The sequence below is a fragment of the Acipenser ruthenus genome, chromosome 13 (genome assembly GCF_902713425.1).
Source record: "Acipenser ruthenus chromosome 13, fAciRut3.2 maternal haplotype, whole genome shotgun sequence".
Lineage (NCBI taxonomy): Eukaryota > Metazoa > Chordata > Actinopteri > Acipenseriformes > Acipenseridae > Acipenser > Acipenser ruthenus.
The window spans coordinates 19,762,044-19,781,480 of NC_081201.1; the positions used below are offsets into that span (position 1 = coordinate 19,762,044).

A 19,437-nucleotide genomic window follows, 5' to 3' on the forward strand; every position below is an offset into this window, starting at 1 on the left:
ATTATCTTTCTTTCTGGTTAAAAAAAAATGGATGAAAAGACTACTGTGGGGCAGGAACATGTTGACTGATCCAATAACGTATAAAGCACACAAGGGGGCTTGAAGCTAAATTATTGAAGCTGCTTGAAAAAAAAAAAAAAAGAAAACCTTGAAAACGTGACCATCGCAGGCACCCCCTGGGTTTTAAATTCTTTATTCACTTCAATGTCAGCTTCATTAAACACTATTTCATGCAGTGGAAACCCCTTAAGCTTTAAGCAGGCACTGGCAATGTGTAGACAGGTAGTATATCCACTTCTGTATAAGGCACGGCTGAAAGCCTGGTTCTGTTTATATTGTGTTCTTGAAAAGGGTCCTTACCAGTGCTGTAACTATTGGGAAGTTCTTGGCCATCTCTCGGAGGAGAGTGCATGTTCTGATATCCCACAGTTCCAATGGCTTGTCTTTGAACACAACCACCAAGTACTGTCTAATAAAATAAAAAAGAGGGTTACTGCCAAGAACTGAAATCCGCCTTTCAATCAGGACAATGATTTAATTATAACAATTTTACTACAGAATAAGAGTGCAAGAGATTTCCTATGGAAGTTGTTTCTCCTTTAAGGAGCTACTGTACCACAGGGTATTATTATTTCTATTTTTTCTTCTTCTTCTTCTTCTTCTTCTTCTTCTTCTTCTTCTTCTTCTTCTTCTTCTTCTTCTTCTTCTTCTTCTTCTTCTTCTTCTTCTTCTTCTTCTTCTTCTTCTTCTTCTTCTTCTTCTTCTTCTTCTTCTTCTTCTTCTTCTTCTTCTTCTTCTTCTTCTTCTTCTTTTCGTAGCAGACGCCCTTATCTAGGGCGACTTACAATTGTTACAAGATATCACATTATTTTTTACACATTATTTTTAAATACAATTACCCATTTATACAGTTGGGTTTTTACTGGAGCAATCTAGGTAAAGTACCTTGCTCAAAGGTACAGCAGCAGTGTCCCCCACCTGGGATTTAACCCACAACACTCCGGTCAAGAGTCCAGAGCCCTAACCACTACTCCACACTGCTGCCCTATATTTGCAGAAATGAAATTCTATAACTTAACTTGAGTCTTCAGAATGTTGTTTTGCATTATGAGATGTCATGAATAGCAGATATCGTTTAAAGACGATGTGCACGTTAAAAATTTGATGCAAAGTTGTTCTGTATTTCTACAAACATACCCTTGTGTGAAACAACTTGTATGCAACATCACCATTTTACCCTTGTCCTTTATAACATCTGAGTACTACAATTTGAAGCTGGAATGACAATCTAAAAATCAGGGATACCACAGGACAATTTTGAATGAGCTAAGATTGTCAGTGAGTTCAAATGGGCAATAAAAGACAGATTTATAAGCACGACTCTACGAATGATACAGTTTATTTCTGGTATATCTATTCACTTGCTGTACTGAAGGTCACATCAAGACCACTGGGCAGAAATTGGATAGACAGCACAATCATTCTATTGTGTTATCTTTGATTTAAAGTACAAAAACAGAACCACAATAATACAAAAAAAGAACATCAGGGATAATGTTGCTTGTGGTAAATAGGTAAGAAAATGGATTTAAAATATTGGTCTCAATCCTTTAAAACAATGCGTACTGTGGGTAGGAGGATGGCATGACTAAACCTTGCGTCACATTGAGGTAAAAATTAACACATGCAATTTCCTTTATATTTTCATAAAGAATAAATGACTACTTGCTTTAACAGCGCCTTTAGGTTTTGAACTATCCATCATACCATTCAGAAAATGCTGGATCCATTAACAGAAATGCCCGTCATATAAAAGTAATGGATTAAATAATAAGACGACAAAAGAAAAGTGAAAACACTGCTTTGAAAGTCGTTACACCTCTGTAGCAAAACAGATAGAAGTTTAATTCTGCCTTTTGTTGGAAGCCATTAATTGTTCCTTTTCATGATCACGCTTTCAAAAGTATTGAGTTTCTAATGAAATCAACCCTTTGATTAGAGGAGGCAGGGGGTGTAACCATGAACAGAATCAATATGTCAACACTTGAGCTTTCTTTCTTTCTTTTCGGGAGTGCCCCAGGCATACTTACTTCAAATGAGACACTTTAATCATTTCGATTGGCGTCTCGTCATTGCCCAGCTCGCCGCGGAATGCCAAGCTTCTGCCTAGGAGGAAGAAGTTATTTAAAAACAATCAGAATGAAATCCCACGCCTGCTGGCATGTAGTGAAGCCCACGTAATTGACCTGTCAGATCCCTTGCATCTCTCATGCCCTGAGTAGTGAGTCTTTTTTTGCCTGGGAGGTAATACCACCTCGCTGGCCTTTTTTTCTGCAATCACACACTTTTTTCATTAAGACACAGGCTCATGGGAAAACACAGTATGTATGACATCATTTGACGCCTCAGGTGATGAGTTTCATCATTCAAGCACCATACCTCATTACGTTGCAATCTCCTGGATGGAATTAATTCATTTTTCTGATCAAAAACATTCCCTTCGGACACACATGAATAATTTATTTTTATTTTTCATAAACTGTTTATTGAGTTAAAAAAAGACAGATAAGACTCCTGACATCCACACTAGTGATCATTGAAATTAATCTCGAGAGCCATGTCTGATCACAGTGCTTAGCTTAATAATGACGACAATGCCATTATTATACAACATGATATAAACCATAGTGACTGTATGGATTCTCAGCTGAAGCACTATCCTTGCACTCCTATTATGTCACTGTAGATACAAATTGTTTTAATGCTAAACTTCTTATCTCTTAGTGCATTCTAGTAGTATTTGCACTTAATGTAAACCAGGGGTTGCCAACATGTCGATCGCAAGCTACTGGCAGCTCACTGGTGCCTTAAAAGTAGCTCCTGACAAGTACACACACACACATACAAACACACACACACACACACACACACACACACACACAAGTGTGTGTGTGTGTGTTACTTCATCGTAAACAATACAGGCTTATCATAGTAGTTTGGGAATCTCATTATTAGTTACCGAGTTGGAACGCACGCGCAGTTATTATTTTATGTATTAAAAAAAATAATAAAGTCTGTCACTACACCTCATCGGTTCAGCGTGAATCATGGATGCAGACGCAGGTCCGTCCAAAAAACATACTATTTCCACAAAGAGTGGGACAATGAGTAAAAGACAAGTATGTTTGGCTGATTTGTGGTGCGGGAATTGTAGTTGGAAAAAATAGCAATGTTGAGAGGCACTACGTAACTGTACATAAAGATTCTGAAAAAACATTTCTGCAGGAAGCAATCTCCGAGTCAAAAAAGTGAACTAAAGCCGACTTTGCAGAAACAGCAGTCATTTTTTGTACCAAACCAGTGAAAAAAAGCAAATGCTATAACAGAAGCCCCTTTCCAAGTTGCTTACTTTCTAGCAAAAAACAAGACGGCATTTACAGATGGTGCATTGGTAAAGGGTGCAATCATTATTCAAAGTTTTAAAAAACAAGTCACAAATGTCTGTTATAACTGACGTGCAGCTGGGAGCTAACACTGTAGCAAGGAAGGAGAGTATCGGCATTATCCGAAGATGTCTGTGAACAGTTAGACAGGGATTTATATTGTTGTCAGTGGTTTTCATTAAAGTGTGATGAATCTGTTGACTCGAGAGACACTGCTCAGCTGGCTGTATTTGTTTGAATGATGCTTGAGGACTTTAGCTTTTGACATAATTGCAATTAAAAGCTAAAACCAGAAGGGTAGATATCTATAATGAGGTTAAAAATTATTTTGCTAGAAAGAACATACCGCTCAAAAAGCTTCTGTCAGTAACAACGGATGGAGCCCCCGCAATAACTGGATGTCACGTGGGTTTCATTGCATGTTGCAAGACAGACTCTGATTTCCCATTTCCCTCAACTACCACTGTATTTACATCAACAACAGGCACTTTGTGGCAAAGTAATGGGATATGACCATGTTATGACTCCTGTTGTAAAAACAGTTAACTGAATTCGAGCTAGAGCCCTACAACACCGTCACTTTCAAACACTACTCAATTAAGTTTCCGGTGAGTATAGTGATCTTTTGCTTCACTCTGAAATAAGGTGGCTTAGCAGAGGGAGAGTACTGCGACGAATGCTTTCTCTTGCGTCAGAAATTACAACTTTCTTGGAGTCAAGAAACGAAAGTTGTGCACAGTTGACTGGCAGTGTGCTGCTGCTTGACTTGGCATTTTTAACTGAAGTCACGGAGAAATGAAACAGCCTGAACTGTGAATTGCAATGAAAACAAAAAAAAACAATTGCAGACATGATAAGTGCTGCGAAGGCTTGCAAATGAAAGTTGGATTATTGGGTGCAACAGCTGCAGAAGAAAAAAAATCCAGCACTTTCCTGGTTGTGGAAGAAACAGCTGAGGGAAATGAAGCCGTGCAGAATGTTTGGACCCCAGTAAATACTGCGATCTCTTGACCAGACCCAGTAAATACTGCAATCTCTTGACCAGACCCAGTAAATACTGCAATCTCTTGACCAGACCCAGTAAATACTGCGATCTCTTGACCAGACCCAGTAAATACTGCGATCTCTTGACCAGACCCAGTAAATACTGCAATCTCTTGACCAGACCCAGTAAATACTGCAATCTCTTGACCAGACTTAGGCAAGAATTTAATGACATATTTCATGATTTTCAGCAGCTGGAACCTTGTGTAATGTTTGCTCTGAATCCCTTTATGGATGTGGATGTAAGTGACATTTCTAAACAAGTGGGGTCACTGTTTAATCTGGATTGTGTTGAACTGAAAATGGAGATTCTTAATCTTCAAAACGATATTCAGTAGAAAGCAAGATACCCAGTCTGACTTCTGGACTTTAGTGGACAAGGACAAGCACAGAAATCTCTGCATAGCAGCAATGAATGGTGTCTTTATTTGGTTCCACTTATCTATGTGAATTGGCCTTTTCAGGCATGAACTTTATCAAATCAGTGACGAGAATCTGAATGACTCCATCAGGGTTGTGCTTTCTAATTGCAAGGCATATTTTGCTGGGCTGGTAGACAGCATGCAGTGTCGTTCTAGGTAAGAATAACATTTTCTTTTTATTTTTAGCTTGGAGTTCTTTGAGGAGTGGCTTGCAAATGTTTTTGCAAATCAGAAGCAGCTCTTAACAGTTAAAAGGTTGGAGACCCCTGCTGTAAACTATATTATACTTAAATATTGTTTTGGCACTGTAACCTTGTATTGCACTGTACACCTGTAAATTGCCTTGGATAAAGGGGTCTGTCAAATAAACTAATAATCACTAATATGTGGGCAGGAATCCAGTTGAAAGCAGACTGAAAGCAAACTAAAGTTGGACACCCTTGGGATTGGAATAAAAAAGATGAACTGAAATGATTTAAGCAACAGATCTCCGATTAGAGGACTGTAATACATCAGATGGAAATGATGTCACATTAAAATGAGTTATACTGTTTAATTATTCTTCTTTAACTGTATATTATAACACATATATAGTAGGGTGTGTGTAAGATACAGGTCTCATGGAGTTTATGTTGGCTTATATTGTACAGCCCCCTATACACTATTATGTTCTAATACTGATAAAAGAAAATTATACAAAATTCCCAACATTATGATATACTTAGGGTTTCTGATTTTCTGTGTTTTCCTCCGACTTCCTCAACTGATACCTGTTAAGTCATTTGTTTTTCTCAATCACAATTGAGAAACGTGTTAATATTAAAATGGATTTAATTTACAGGCTTTTAAAGTCTTACTTTTTCATTTAAAAGCAGAAGCGACTCACCTTTATGTAAATACAATTACGAATCACAATAGTAATATAGTGTGTCCAGCATAAAATACTTTATTTTTCATTATAGTTTAATAAAGATTAGTCGCTTACTAACATGTTCCAATCTCGTTTGTACGTCCTGTTTGTTTATGAAAAATGAAGGCTTGGCTGATTTAAAAGTCAATTTAGTTGTTTCACAGAAAGAAAAAAAAAAGTTAATTAAATCAATTTTACTATTAACACATTTCTCAGTTGTAATTAAGATACACGAATGGCTTAACAGGTATCAACTGTATTCTTAAAGGAGAGTAGAAAAGTCAGAGTAAAACACAGAAAACCAGAAACCCTAGACATACAATACATAGCTTTCCGCATTTCCGGTTTATTCTGAATTTTACCGAAAAATTGTTTTTAAGTGAACCTCGGTTTTTACTGATATATACCCGAGTTTCAGTCTACTATTCAGTATTTTCCCGGTACTATTTTTTAGGAAATACACAATATTTTGATTAAAACACTGTTTTATTTTGACTCTGACATTGTAATAAGCAGCTCTACACTGTATGGCTGTGTTGTTTTATTCATCGGTGCTCTGCATCGCTGAGTCGAAAGTGACATCACTTGGTGCTCAACAGTGCAGAGGATTTAACAACGTTTGGTGAATCAACATGGCTGATGATATTGCTGTTCCTGCTGCTGCTTGCAAGGCTGTGGTTGACTTGTATGAGGAACAGCATTAATATGTGTTTCTTTTTTGGTGCCACTGATCCTTAACACTTATACTGGCTCATCGATTGACAGCTGCACCTACCACTGCTCTCATGCTGACCTGCCTCACTGATGTGCTGCTCCTTCTGCAGCTGCTTGTGTCATGTTGACGAAAACAGTATTGTCTTGCATAAGCAGAATCTACAAAATAAACTGGAAGCTTATTGGGACGAACTAAGAACTAAAAGTCTTATTATCTATAAGGTTTTGTTATCTTTAACCGACTAATATTAAAGGGATATTAGGGCTAACTTGGGAAAACGTGGTCATGACTTGCACAGACTGTGCCTCAAAAGACATGCCAAGAACATCAAACCTAATCAGAAACCAGAACTGCTACGATCATATTCCACATGTAAAGTGTGTATACTGAGATTTTTTTCACTGATTTTTCAATTAAAAAAATAATTTTTGTACTGATTTTAATATTTGTAAAATAAACTCTGAAAAATTCCCAGGAAAAATGTGTTAAGATAAAAACCGAAAATGTGGAAGGCTAACTATATATAAGGCTACATTGAAAACAAAGTAATTCTAGTGATATAGAACATCATGAACAGTAAATATATTTTAATTGTTAAGATTTGTGATCAGTGCTTGTTTTATTGGCACTAAAACAAGAACATATATGCAAGCATGTCACAGTGTGGCTGGTGCATTAATTATTCAACTGCTTTCTTCATTTCACAAAAAAAAAAATGGATAGGCATGCTTGCAGAACAAAAGTTATTTTTCTGCAAAACAACAGTGCTCTGCTTGAATCTGAGTAATGACAAATGAGTAAAATACAAAGGGCCCGCCGCACTGATCCTGGAATCTACACAAACAATTGCATTTTCAGATGAAGAGTGGTAGAGCGATAGAATGAAGATGCATTATTTTACAGGGCTGCTGTTTATTTGAATTATTTAGCAGGTTACAAAAATGTCTTCCCATTTCTGGACAGTTTAAAAATGGCAATTTAACTGTGGACTGGGAATGTTAATAGTTTTTCAAGAATTTTTCCTAAAATGTTTAACCATTGTCAAAGACATGCATGTCAAATATCAGTCATACAGTGATCGTACAGCAGGATGCGTGCAGTGTAAAGTTATTTATTGAAAGTGTGTTTTCCATACACACAATGTTGTGGACATGCAGTCTTGATGCTCCAGTGCATTACCATGACAGCAGTCTAATGGAGGGCTTCTCTGGAGTTTTTGATTGATTACCCAAATTGTCTATATGTTAAAGTTTAAATGTGTGTCATGCTAAAGTTTAAAAGTTTAGGAAATTCAATTGAATCTCGCATCCGCTGTGTGTATATACAACTATTTATCTTGAAAGTTATGTGTAATTGTTTTCCCTTAGTATAAAAATGGTGATTGTAGGTAAGCACATTTCATCCATATGCAATGTCCTTTTGATTTTCATGATGAATACAATACTATGTGTAAATGTTGGTGTGTGGAATTTTACCTTATATAAACAAGACTCAAAAACCCAAGATACGATTTTTTGTGAAGGAATCAAAATAAACACTGTACATATATAATATAATTAAAGATGCTTTATTACGTACCTGTTGGGAGGTTCACCAGCTGCAGTTCGTTTCTGACCAAGCCTTGGTTATTTGGTGTCGACGTGGCAAAAGAAAGGAAGCTAGTCAAGTTTGCCCACTCGATACCCCTGTAAGAAATAGATTTTTTTTTTCCTTGGGTTCAATGTAACAGTGTTGGTGTAAAATGTACAAGAATATTATATGTGTTATAGGCAAATCAAGCATCTAACCATGCATGTAAGTCTCTGTGGTGCACTACTGTCAGTAAAAATATGTAAAGACACCAGAGAGGGCCCTATTTAATGATTTAACGGTAATTAGACCCTTATACAAATGTACCTGAAGGGGGATCTAATTTAAAAGCATATAATCTAATTGTTCTTTTTGAAATGTTCTTTCAATTCAGCTGGAAGGCTATTCCATGCATTTACAATTGTCTACAAAAAGTGCTTCCTACCTTCTGTTCTACCAGACTGCTGTTCACATGTCAACATCTTAGCAAAAAAACAGACAGTAACACTGTTCAAAGCACAGTCTGTCCTTCAAACCTTCTGCATTGTTTTACATCTAATTGATTTTTAATATTACCTTCTGGCATGCTGAGATCTAATATTCTGACAAGAGAGGCATTAAAATAACAGTTAGCATGATCCCTCTTCAGATTATCAGTATGTGTTTTCTAATTGCACAAGCATAAATTATTCCAGGGATACTGAACTATTCCTCTTTGTGAAACAAATCTCTAGAATGCTGCTACAGTGTCTCTTTCGCCGATAGATGTGGTAATCTGTGTGTGGTTTCTGAATGGATGCTGACAGACACACTGTACAGTGATCAAAAGGCTTACTTTACTTCACAGGAATGGATGCTTAACTCCTTGTGCAGTAATCCACTGGTCAGATGGTAGACCAGCACCGATCCATTGCTAGTACCTTAAAAAAACACAAAGGTGTTGATGACTGTTATGCACAATGGGCTACATTCCCAAAGCTATATATTTCAAAACGCTGTTCGCAGGAAACATTGTTTGTTTAGATGATAAAGTTACTGACTCAGCAATAAACTTTCAAGCATTTCTGAAGCATTTCTAATTAATTACTTTCAAGACAACTGGGGTTATTAAATCAAAGAACATAAGGGTTAAATAATTCCAGTCAATATTACCATGACGTCCATGATTTCGTAAGTCTCACAATTTCCTATATGAAACATGCACACATTATGGTATAGGTGATTTAGATTATTATTATTATTTTATTTTTTTTATGTATTTTATTTGAAGCTATTAGTAAAGAAAATAGATAGATTTTCCCAATGCTATACTTCCAGTTCGCAGAATGTCATATAAAGGAATGCACTCAACACAGGGGCATACCCTAAAAACACCAGTCATAGGAAAAGCAACAGGTACTGGGAAGGCAAGGCTTATGGGGGCTTGAATTCTTGTAAAGGACATAAATGCCAGATATTGCAAGTTGTTTAGATGTGTCACACTAAAAAAAAAAAAGATTATATCACATGAGTCCATTCACAAAAAAGTGCATGCTGCATTTCACAGGTGTTTCATTTTTTATTATATTTTTTGTCAAATCTACTTATGTACAATGCAAGACTTAGCAGTAAGGCTGGATTTCTTTCACGGTTAACACTATTTTCGTGAAATTGCCGTGTAATATGCATTTCTCCGTTCTTATTTCTGAAAGAATAGTGTAAATATACATATTTGTTACTTATAAATAAATACAAAGTTATTAGCAAAAAACAAAGATCTGTCACTATCTACATTTCCCCTGCTCTTCTGTAATTTGTGAGTGATAATGTTTGAGGGTTTGCTTTGTGGCCATGCATGGTCACTTTATTAGGACCTGTCTGGATGAATGCCATAATTTAATTAAGCAACACTGTGGATCAAGTCCCCCCCCCAACTATGCTGCTCTTGTACTATGAGGCCGATGAGTAGAAGGACTCTTCTTCCACCTTCCACCATAATGCCTGGATCTCAATCCAATTGAGCATCACCTTGAACAATTCCTATGCCTACCTCTGCACAAATTGTACAAATAGATTAACATATCTCGAGACACCTTCCAGCACTTTGCAGCTATGCCATGTCGTGTGAACACAACGGTGTCCTAATAAAGTGGCCAGCAATGGGTTTTCACATATTTCTAATTTAAACAAATACATCTGGAAGCTATAAGAAATTTTGACAGGAATATATACATATGTAGAGACATCATAGTTGCACACTCATCATATAACTTCTATTTATAAGAACATGACCACTACTAATTACGTATTAAAACTTATTGCATTTTATAGTTAAAAACAAAAGCAGCATATCAACAGATAGCTGTGCACCACAGCGCGTTACGACACTCTCGTGTCTTCGTCAGGTGGATAGTGTTTGCTGTTTAGGAACACCCCTATTTATATACATTATCTCTCCCAGTTAAATAATTGTTTAATTAGTAAATTCAATTACACACACTTAGAAAATATTCATAAGGAAAAAGGATGTGTACATAGACAACAGCAATGCATATGTTACAAAGCACCGTAAACTTTTAACGCAATGCAAACTGAATATTTAAAATCATCGATTGTAAAGCAAAATATGCTTATCTAATCACACAAATGAAATACAACATTTCTCTTTTTCAATTCTTACAAGCTATTAGGTCATTTCATAATTACTGAAGTGCCTTTAGTGAAACACAATATAACAAGTACTCTTTTGCAGAAGTCAAGTCTTCTGACAAAACTGACTTAATTGCTGTGAGATGATTCTTTAATAAAATTACCTAACTGCTTTATATATATATATATATATTTAAAATGTTTTCCAGTCATTCTGTTGCTACACGGCTGATTCCATAAATAGCAGTAGTACTGTACTTTTTGGCAGAAGCATAGTTGTAGTTTAAGAAAAGAAAAGAAAAACAGTCAGCAGACATGCTAGGGTCGGGGAGACGGTTAGCGTCTATTGTAGTGCTGGCATAATGTGTTTCTTTTGTCTGTTAACTAATTTGTGTTACACCTTATGTTTGCTCATGTTGAAATGTGTTCATGTGACAACAGTGATGCCCGCGTCATAATTAAACTGCCTTAGTGAATAGTGAGTCCAGTTCTTTCAAGAAACAAGTGTTGTCAGAAAACTTTTGACTTTATTTTTTGTCTCCCTTTATTTTTGTAATGCTAAAATAGACCTAAAGTACAGACTTGTGTTCATTCGAAGTGAATAGTGTGTGTGTTATTTTTGCATATTACAAGTTAATGAGTTATGAAAAAGTTAAGTATTTTTATACTACTCAAAATACACCTACAGTACAGACTTTTTATGTTCATTTTACGTGAATAGTATTTTACTGTAGTTATGTCTACATTTTACAAGCTAACCATCTCAGAGTTATGCTAGAAAGCATTTTCTGATTAATAAATGTAAATGGTTGTTATGTGGTCTTGACTGAGTGAGTTGCCACTTGCTATTTAGATAGAGACCATCAACAGAGTAAGACAACCAAACCAGTACTGAAGAGATAAGATTAAAGAACATCATCTAGTATATAGTGGGGTGCATTCTGTTTTATTTATGTTTTTTGTGCATTAAATACAAAATAAATAAATAAATCCAATTAATCAAAATTAACAGATTACTCAATTAATAGAAATCGAAATCTTATTTGTGTTTGATTATATAAATATTCGCTCAACACACTTCTAATATATATATATATATATATATATATATAGTATATTTATGTTTTTAACCACCCAGCTGCTTATCCCACGATTTCCACGAGTCCAAATTTGTCACTACCGTGAGAATAATTTTATATGTGTTATATGTGTACATAATTTTATATGGGTTATATGTGCATCTGCAAAGTTTATCACGTCTTCTCAATGTGCTACACTAAACCAATAGGCAGAATATACGTTACTATAGTCTGCAGTTTTTCACTGGCAGATGGCAGCAGTCCCTAAGAAATGTGCTTGACAGACCAGCCCATCCATAAATAAAGCAGTAAAAAGTGGAGAACTGCATTTGCCAAGTAAAAAATGGATACCTGCTACAGAGAATGAGATGAGGGTATGTATTTCTTTATTGATGTTACAAGGGGTTGTAAGGGAACCTTGTCAGGATTAATACTGGTCAAAACTACCTATTTATTCTGCTGATGAAGTACACGTCACAGATAATAATGCATATAACAGCAATACACACCTGTACCAAAAACTGTGGAAGATAGAAAGTAAGTTTACCACATCAATGATATGGTGCATGATGTGGTAAACTTACTTTCTAATTACCCTGTATATGAAGTGATTGAAAATTTGCGGCACCAGTTTTCTGATGTATATGTATCAGATAAAGACATTCGCATTGAATTTCTAAAAAGTGCTATGACTGTGCAATGACTTACTGCCGTACTGTTATTATAATGATGCAATTGTAAAAAAAATGATGTTATTTATACTTATATAATGCTGCCATTGGAAAAAAAAAATGTGTTGATATAATGCTACAATTGCAAACAAATTGTTAATTTGTTATTTAAGTTCTATTGAAATAATATATTTCCCTTTTTCATAATAACAACAATAAGTGTGTATTTTTAAAAATGAAGCAAAAATTGTTTTGAAAACTGTCCAAATTGCTTATTTGAGAGCTAAGAATGAAAAATATGCAATAAAAAAGCCACTTTTTGACACGGAAATTGCCAAAATAAATGGGCAGCTGGGTGGTTAAAGATTAGTAATTTATAATGTAGTTCATCTTTACCAGCCTCGTTTCTTACGCCAGTGGTTTATTATTAGCCCACAGTGATGATTACTAATGGCCCTGTCTTTGCAGACTCGAATCTCCATTTCCTGTGTGTGCATCAAGAAGTCTTTGAGCTGTTGGTTAGATTTTACAGAGCTTATTTATACGAAAGCACATTGTGCGCAGATGGGGGTCCTTGCAAGGAGCCTCCACTTCCATGGGCTGGACAAGTAATTAGGAACACCAGCAACATGTACAGCAGCACATGCTAAGCCATATGTATTGCAAATGCCTCTCTGATATTTTGTATTCTGTATTATATAAGCTGTGTCTCTGATGTCACAATAGCATATCTCACACACTTAAACATTTGCTTTATTCAATGTTCTTATTATTTCTTAATGGTTTCTTATACCCTACGGTGTAAGTTCTGTATAATTCTGAAATAACTAATCTAGGCTGTTAGTAGGAAAGTGAGGTAGGGAATAGTATTAGCATTGCGCTGTGCTCGTGATGCATTATGCATTAAAGCTGGTGCAATGCTAAAGTGCATCCCCATCATCACCCTTGACAAGGTTTTTCAGAAGCATTTTTGCAAGAATAGCGCATGACACGTAACAATGATCTAACAACAGGGAACAGGGATTAAATAATACTCCTATTGCATAGCAGTTGCACCCATTCCAGGTCTCAATATGTGCTTGATTAGCCCCAGTGTATAGGTAACAAGCTCAGGTGTGTCTTAATAAACATAGTAAAACTAGAAATGGATCAAACTGCTATACAATGGGAGTTTTTTTTCCATCCCTGGAGAATCATACAGAACAGACATAACATGACATTAAATGGGTAAGAAAATACATATTCCAGAGTTGGGACCACTAATATAAAGCCTCTCTTAAATAGAGTACTGAAAGTAGGTGCTTGTTTTATGCAGAGTACTGATGTTTCACAGGGAACAGTCTCAACACTGTGGATTGTGGAGAGAAAAGTTTGAATTGTTCTTACCGACGGCCAGCAGAGGCTGATATTGGTTGATGTTCTTGGTGGTGAGGGGGGGGGACATTCGGATGACGAAGGGAGGCAGGGGCAGCCCAGAGAGCAGCCCTGTGAGGAGGAACTTGAGCTGGACCTCCTGCTGCAGGGGTGCTTTCGGGGGCTCCTCCCCAGCAATCACACTTTGTCCTGCAAGGAAATTAATCACAATTATCTGAAAGCATGTTGTTGCGATTGTATCGCCAGTTTGTAGTTCTTCTCTCACATCTTTTTCTTAATTTTTAGCTTTAGATGGCAGTTACAAACACAATTATCACCAATTATACATTTTTCAGTACAATAAATGATCAAGCCTAAACTAATAGTAGGGGATATATGGTGGCATCTATCTGCCCACCTACAGTAGTATGTTTTACTACTTTTTCATTGTAGCTCCTAAGAGTCAATGGTGTCAGCAATATATATATAGTGCCTTGCATAAGTATTCACCCCCCTTGGACTTTTCCACATTTTATAGTGTTACAACCTGGAATTAAAATGGATTTAATTGGGATTTTTTGTCAAAGATCTACACAAAATAGTCCATTATGTCGAAGTGGGGAAAAAAATCTACATATTTTTCAAAATTATTTCCAAATAAAAAACTGAAAAGTCTTGATTTCATAAGTATTCATCCCCTTTGCTGTGACACCCCTAATAAGCTCTGGTGCAACCAATTGCCTTCAGAAGTCACATAATTAGTTGAATGGAGTCCACCTGTGTGCAATTAAAGTGTCACGTGATCTCAGATTAAATACACCTGTTTCTGGTCAAACAGCATCATGAAGACCAAGGAGCTATCAGAACAAGTCCGGGATAAAGTTCTGGAGAAGCACCAATCAGGGTTGGGTTATAAAAAAATATCCCAAACTGAACATCCCCCGGAGCACCGTTAAATCCATTATTAAAAAATGGAAAGAATATGGCACAACCACGACTCTGCCTAGAGAAGGCCGTCCACCAAAACTCAGTGACCAGGTAAGGAGGGCATTAGTCAAAGAAGCAACCAAGAGGCCAATGGTAACTCTGAGGGAGCTGGAGAGATCCACAGCTGAGATGGGAGAAACCGTCCATGGGACAACTATAACCCGGACGCTCCACAAAGCTGGGCTTTATGGAAGAGTGGCGAGAAGAAAGCCATTGCTGAAAAAAACCCATATCAAATCCCGTTTGGATTTTGCCAAAAGGCATGCGGGAGACACAGCAAACATGTGGAAAAAGGTTCTCTGCTCTGATGAGACCAAAATTGAACTTTTTGGCCTTAGCACAAAACGCTATGTGTGGCACAAAGCCAACACTGCTCATCACCCTGAGAACACCATCCCCACGGTGAAGCATGGTGGGGGCAGCACCATGTTATGGAGATGCTTTTCATCGGCAGGGACTGGGAAACTGGTCAGGATTGAGGGCAAGATAGAAGGAGCCAAATACAGGGAAATTCTAGAGGAAAACCTGTTTCAGTCTGCAAGAGACCTGGGACTGGGGCGGAGGTTCACCTTCCAGCAGGACAATGACCCTAAACACACAGCCAAAGCTACACTGGAGTGGTTTAAAAACAAGAACCTGAATGTCTTAGAATGGCCCAGTCAAAGCCCAGACCTCAATCCGATTGAATCTGTGGCAAGACTTGAAAATTGCTGTTCACCAACGGTCCCCATCCAACTTGACAGAGCTTGAGCAATTTTGCCAAGAAGAATGGGCAAAAATTGCAGGATCCAGATGTGCAAAGCTGGTAGAGACTTACCCAAAAAGACTCACAGCTGTAATTGCTGCCAAAGGTGCTTCTACCAAGTATTGACTCAGGGGGGTGAATACTTAAGCAACCAACAAATGTCTTTTTTTTGTTGTTTAATTAACTTTTGTGTCACAATAAAAAAACACTACAGGTTGTAACACTACAAAATGTGGAAAAGTCCAAGGGGGGTGAATACTTATGCAAGGCACTGTATGTATGTATATATATATATATATATATATATATATATATATATATATACACAGAGAGATAGAGAGAGAGAGAGAAATATTTCACCTATTTTTAGGTTCGTAGCCCCTTTAAAACAGACCCAGACACAAGATTTGCAGTGTTTGAATAGCACTATGTGCAGTTTTAATATTTACAGAAATAAAAGAAATGAAAACAAAAACCTAAGTCACATATGGAGTACTTTTTAAATTTCAGTCCCTAACTATCATCAGATGGCTAAGCCGTTTACTGATTAGAACAAAACACCTGTAAACACATACAAAACACAAAAAAGGTTCACACAGTACCTCTTTCTAAAACCACACAGGTCTCTTCACCGTGTCAGCCTCGCTTTACACAGACTGAACAAACATGTCTGTTCTGCTTTATACCTGCCTGCTGATTGCCCCTAGTCTGCCACAATATAAGAAGTTGGAGGCTCGCTCCATAAACGCCCGAACCAAGCTCGCGGGCACGGAAGCCTCAGACTCTGAGGCAAGCTCACAGCTGGGGACCGTTTCTTGGGTCAGGTCTTGCTCTTGTGTCTCTTCCCGTAGGAAGGATTCCTCATCCCAGGAAGCCACGATAGAAATCGTGTCCTGTTCTTCCTCGCTCATCACCACGTCCTGCTCTGAAACGCTTGGAGCGACCACCGGCAAAAGACTCGGACTTGACTTGGACTCGACCTTGTGTTACTCGGACTTGAACATTTGGGCTCTGTGACTCGGAGATATTAATAACGAGTTATTTTTTATTTTCTATTACACAAATAATATTACAGTTACTAGGAAACCTGTGCACAATAAAAACACACCCAACAAAACATTATCCAATCAATGGTTAGCCCTGTTGTTTTTGCAGCCAATCATAGTAAGAATAAGAAATTGGAAGCAAGGTAGGTTGCAGCATACACACAACCCCACTCAAATTCTGCTGTAAACCCACACACACACAAAACCAACTGCAGATATTGCAGACAGAGTACTGGCTATGATTGGCTTAAAAATGTCTGGATGGAGCACAGCCGGTTACGAACGCGGTTATCAGGCGATCGGGCGATCAGCACGCATGTGCCAAGACAACAAAGGCTATAAATATGAGCAGCATGACTTTGTCTCTTCTCAGTCTTGCATAGTGTGTTACTTTGCGGAAAGATAGAAAACATTTAAGCTCTTTAAATAATAAAATAAAATTCACAAGTCTAATTATCTGTGTCTAACTTTGTCTAACTTTAAATTAATGTTATTTGTCTTATTTGTTCTTTTCTGCTTGTATTTTGCACCATCTGTCCCTTTTTCTCCCGAGGCTGCTGTCCTTCAGCAGTGCTTTAACTTAAGCTCAGTAATATCTTGCTGTGTTCGGCAATTTATCTTTTTTTTTTTTTTTTTTAAATTTACCGACGACTACTGTCTGTTTGTGGTAATCGGTTATTAAATATACCGTACAGTATACTTGCATTATTTTAATATTATTTATATAATATTTTATATTATTATTTGTTTTAATCTTGTTGATAGCCGTATCAACTGTGTGTATAATTATATATATATATATATAAAGTAAAAAAAAAGCAATATCCAAATTTATCCTAGAAACGTCGGTTTGGCGATACTGAAGATCGACAAGGGTGACTCAGAACAAGTAAAGAGCTGTGAAGATTCCTATCTAATTGAAAAAGTTGATTTCCTCTTGGAATAAGCTAGGTCGAAAAGGAGTACTGAATTGAACTGAATTGAATTGAATTGAATTACCTATCATGCTGTCTAGTGAAAGATCAGGTATCCTTCTCTGGTGCAGTCTCAGCGGCACTCCACAGAAAGAGATTGGAGAGTACAGAGGAGAGACTCCTGAACTGTTTCACAAAGAAAAGAGATGCACATGTTAAAAAGAATATGTAGTGGTGGCCCCTTTCATTTTGTGATGTTTGAAATATGTATAGGTGCTTTTATATATCTGTAATCAAATCAGCTGCTTGGGTTTGCTCAGAGTGGAACACAATATATGTGTCTGTAATTGGAGCTACTACAGCCAATTATGTTCATTATAACTAGTTCTGAAACATTTAGAAATACTAAAAGAAACTTTGTAAATTTGATAACAAATGTTCTATACATTGCAGATACGACTGTCAGAAAAAAGGTTATCAATAAGGTTATTTATAAATTAAATAAACTATGGACTTAACAAATGATCAATAATATTACAATAATGGATTACTGTTCCAACCCTATGCAGAGCAGTAGCAATGCAAGCTACATGAAGACCCACCCTCTTAAAGCAGCATGTAAAAGTCATCAGCTAGGGGCTGCCTCCCACTGGTGTCAATTTAGGGGTTGTGTGAATACCTGTACTGTGTATCGGGTCGTGTAGCGTGAGCCTTCAGCTCCCACATCATCACCCTCCCGTCGCTGACGATGAGGGCAGCCGAGTTCTCACTAACAGGGGAGCACACCATTCTGTAGGGACGCACGGTCTTCGTTACCCGCATTGCATCACACTGACAGCGGAGATCATAGGCCAGCTCTTGAACAGACTGATCTGGATCTAGGGGCAAAGACAAAGAAACAAATAAGCACAGAGGAAACAAGAGCAGAGAAACATGCAAGCGTGACATACTCCTTCATATTCTCTCAGATCTTGATGCTTGCAGTAACTTGTGTTAAAAAAAAATGTCCTTGGCTTGTTAGTGTTATAAAAATGTCCATAGCTAGCTAGTTTAATCACAGTTGATAAACAGACAGATAACCTCCATTATCAATTAAGAGCAATGTGCCTATGCTGATTTTGCACTTATTAGACATTAACCACCTAGCTGCTTATCCCACGATTTCCACGTGGAGCACATGCAAGTCCAAATTTGTCACTCCCGTGATGATAGCGTGTAGGCGCTTATATGTGCATCTGCAATGTTTAACACGTCTTTTTAACGTGCCTCAATGAAAAAAATAAGAAAACTGTATTGTAAAAGTGTATGCAGTTTTGTTTTTTACTGGCAGATGGCTAAGAAATGTGCTTGACAGACCGGGTCATCTGTATACACAAAGCTGAGAGTGAAAAATGGTGCTGGTCAAAACGACTTATTTATTTATTATACCTACATTTCACAGGTAATAATTCATATAACAGCGCTATACACCTGTGCCTGAAACTGGGGGAAGATACTGTATATGACGTGATTGCAAATTAGTTTCGCAAGTTTTCTGATGTATATGTGCCCGATAAAGACTTTAGCATAGATGAGGGTTTGAAGTGTGTCTGATTTGAAATCTATCACACAAAAAATTATTTCTAAAAAGTGATGTGCCTGCACAAGTATTATAATGTTATTATAATGCTGCCATTGCAAAAATGTTTTATTTATACTTATATAATGCTGTCATTGGAAAAAAAGTTGTTATGTTTATAATGCTGCAATTGTAAACACATTATTGTTATTTTGTTATTTCCGTTTATCATAATAACAGTAAAACAGTGTGCATTTAAAAAAACATAGCAAAAATTGTTTTGAAAACTGTTCAAATTGCTTATTTGATGGCTAATGAAATATCTGCAATAAAATAAATAAAAAAGAGCATTT

The 19,437-nt window shown here is 36.9% G+C and overlaps 1 protein-coding gene across 1 annotated transcript in view; it reads right to left on the bottom strand.

The window, feature by feature from the left end:
- The window catches only part of LOC117418292 (WD repeat-containing protein 11), a 67,342-nt gene that overhangs the window by 31,349 nt on the left and 16,556 nt on the right, over nucleotides 1–19,437 (bottom strand). The window contains 7 exon segments of the mRNA XM_059035304.1: nucleotides 361–469; nucleotides 2,091–2,166; nucleotides 8,113–8,219; nucleotides 8,939–9,023; nucleotides 13,868–14,044; nucleotides 17,612–17,712; nucleotides 18,206–18,404. Of these exon segments, the coding sequence (XP_058891287.1) occupies nucleotides 361–469; nucleotides 2,091–2,166; nucleotides 8,113–8,219; nucleotides 8,939–9,023; nucleotides 13,868–14,044; nucleotides 17,612–17,712; nucleotides 18,206–18,404 (854 nt within the window).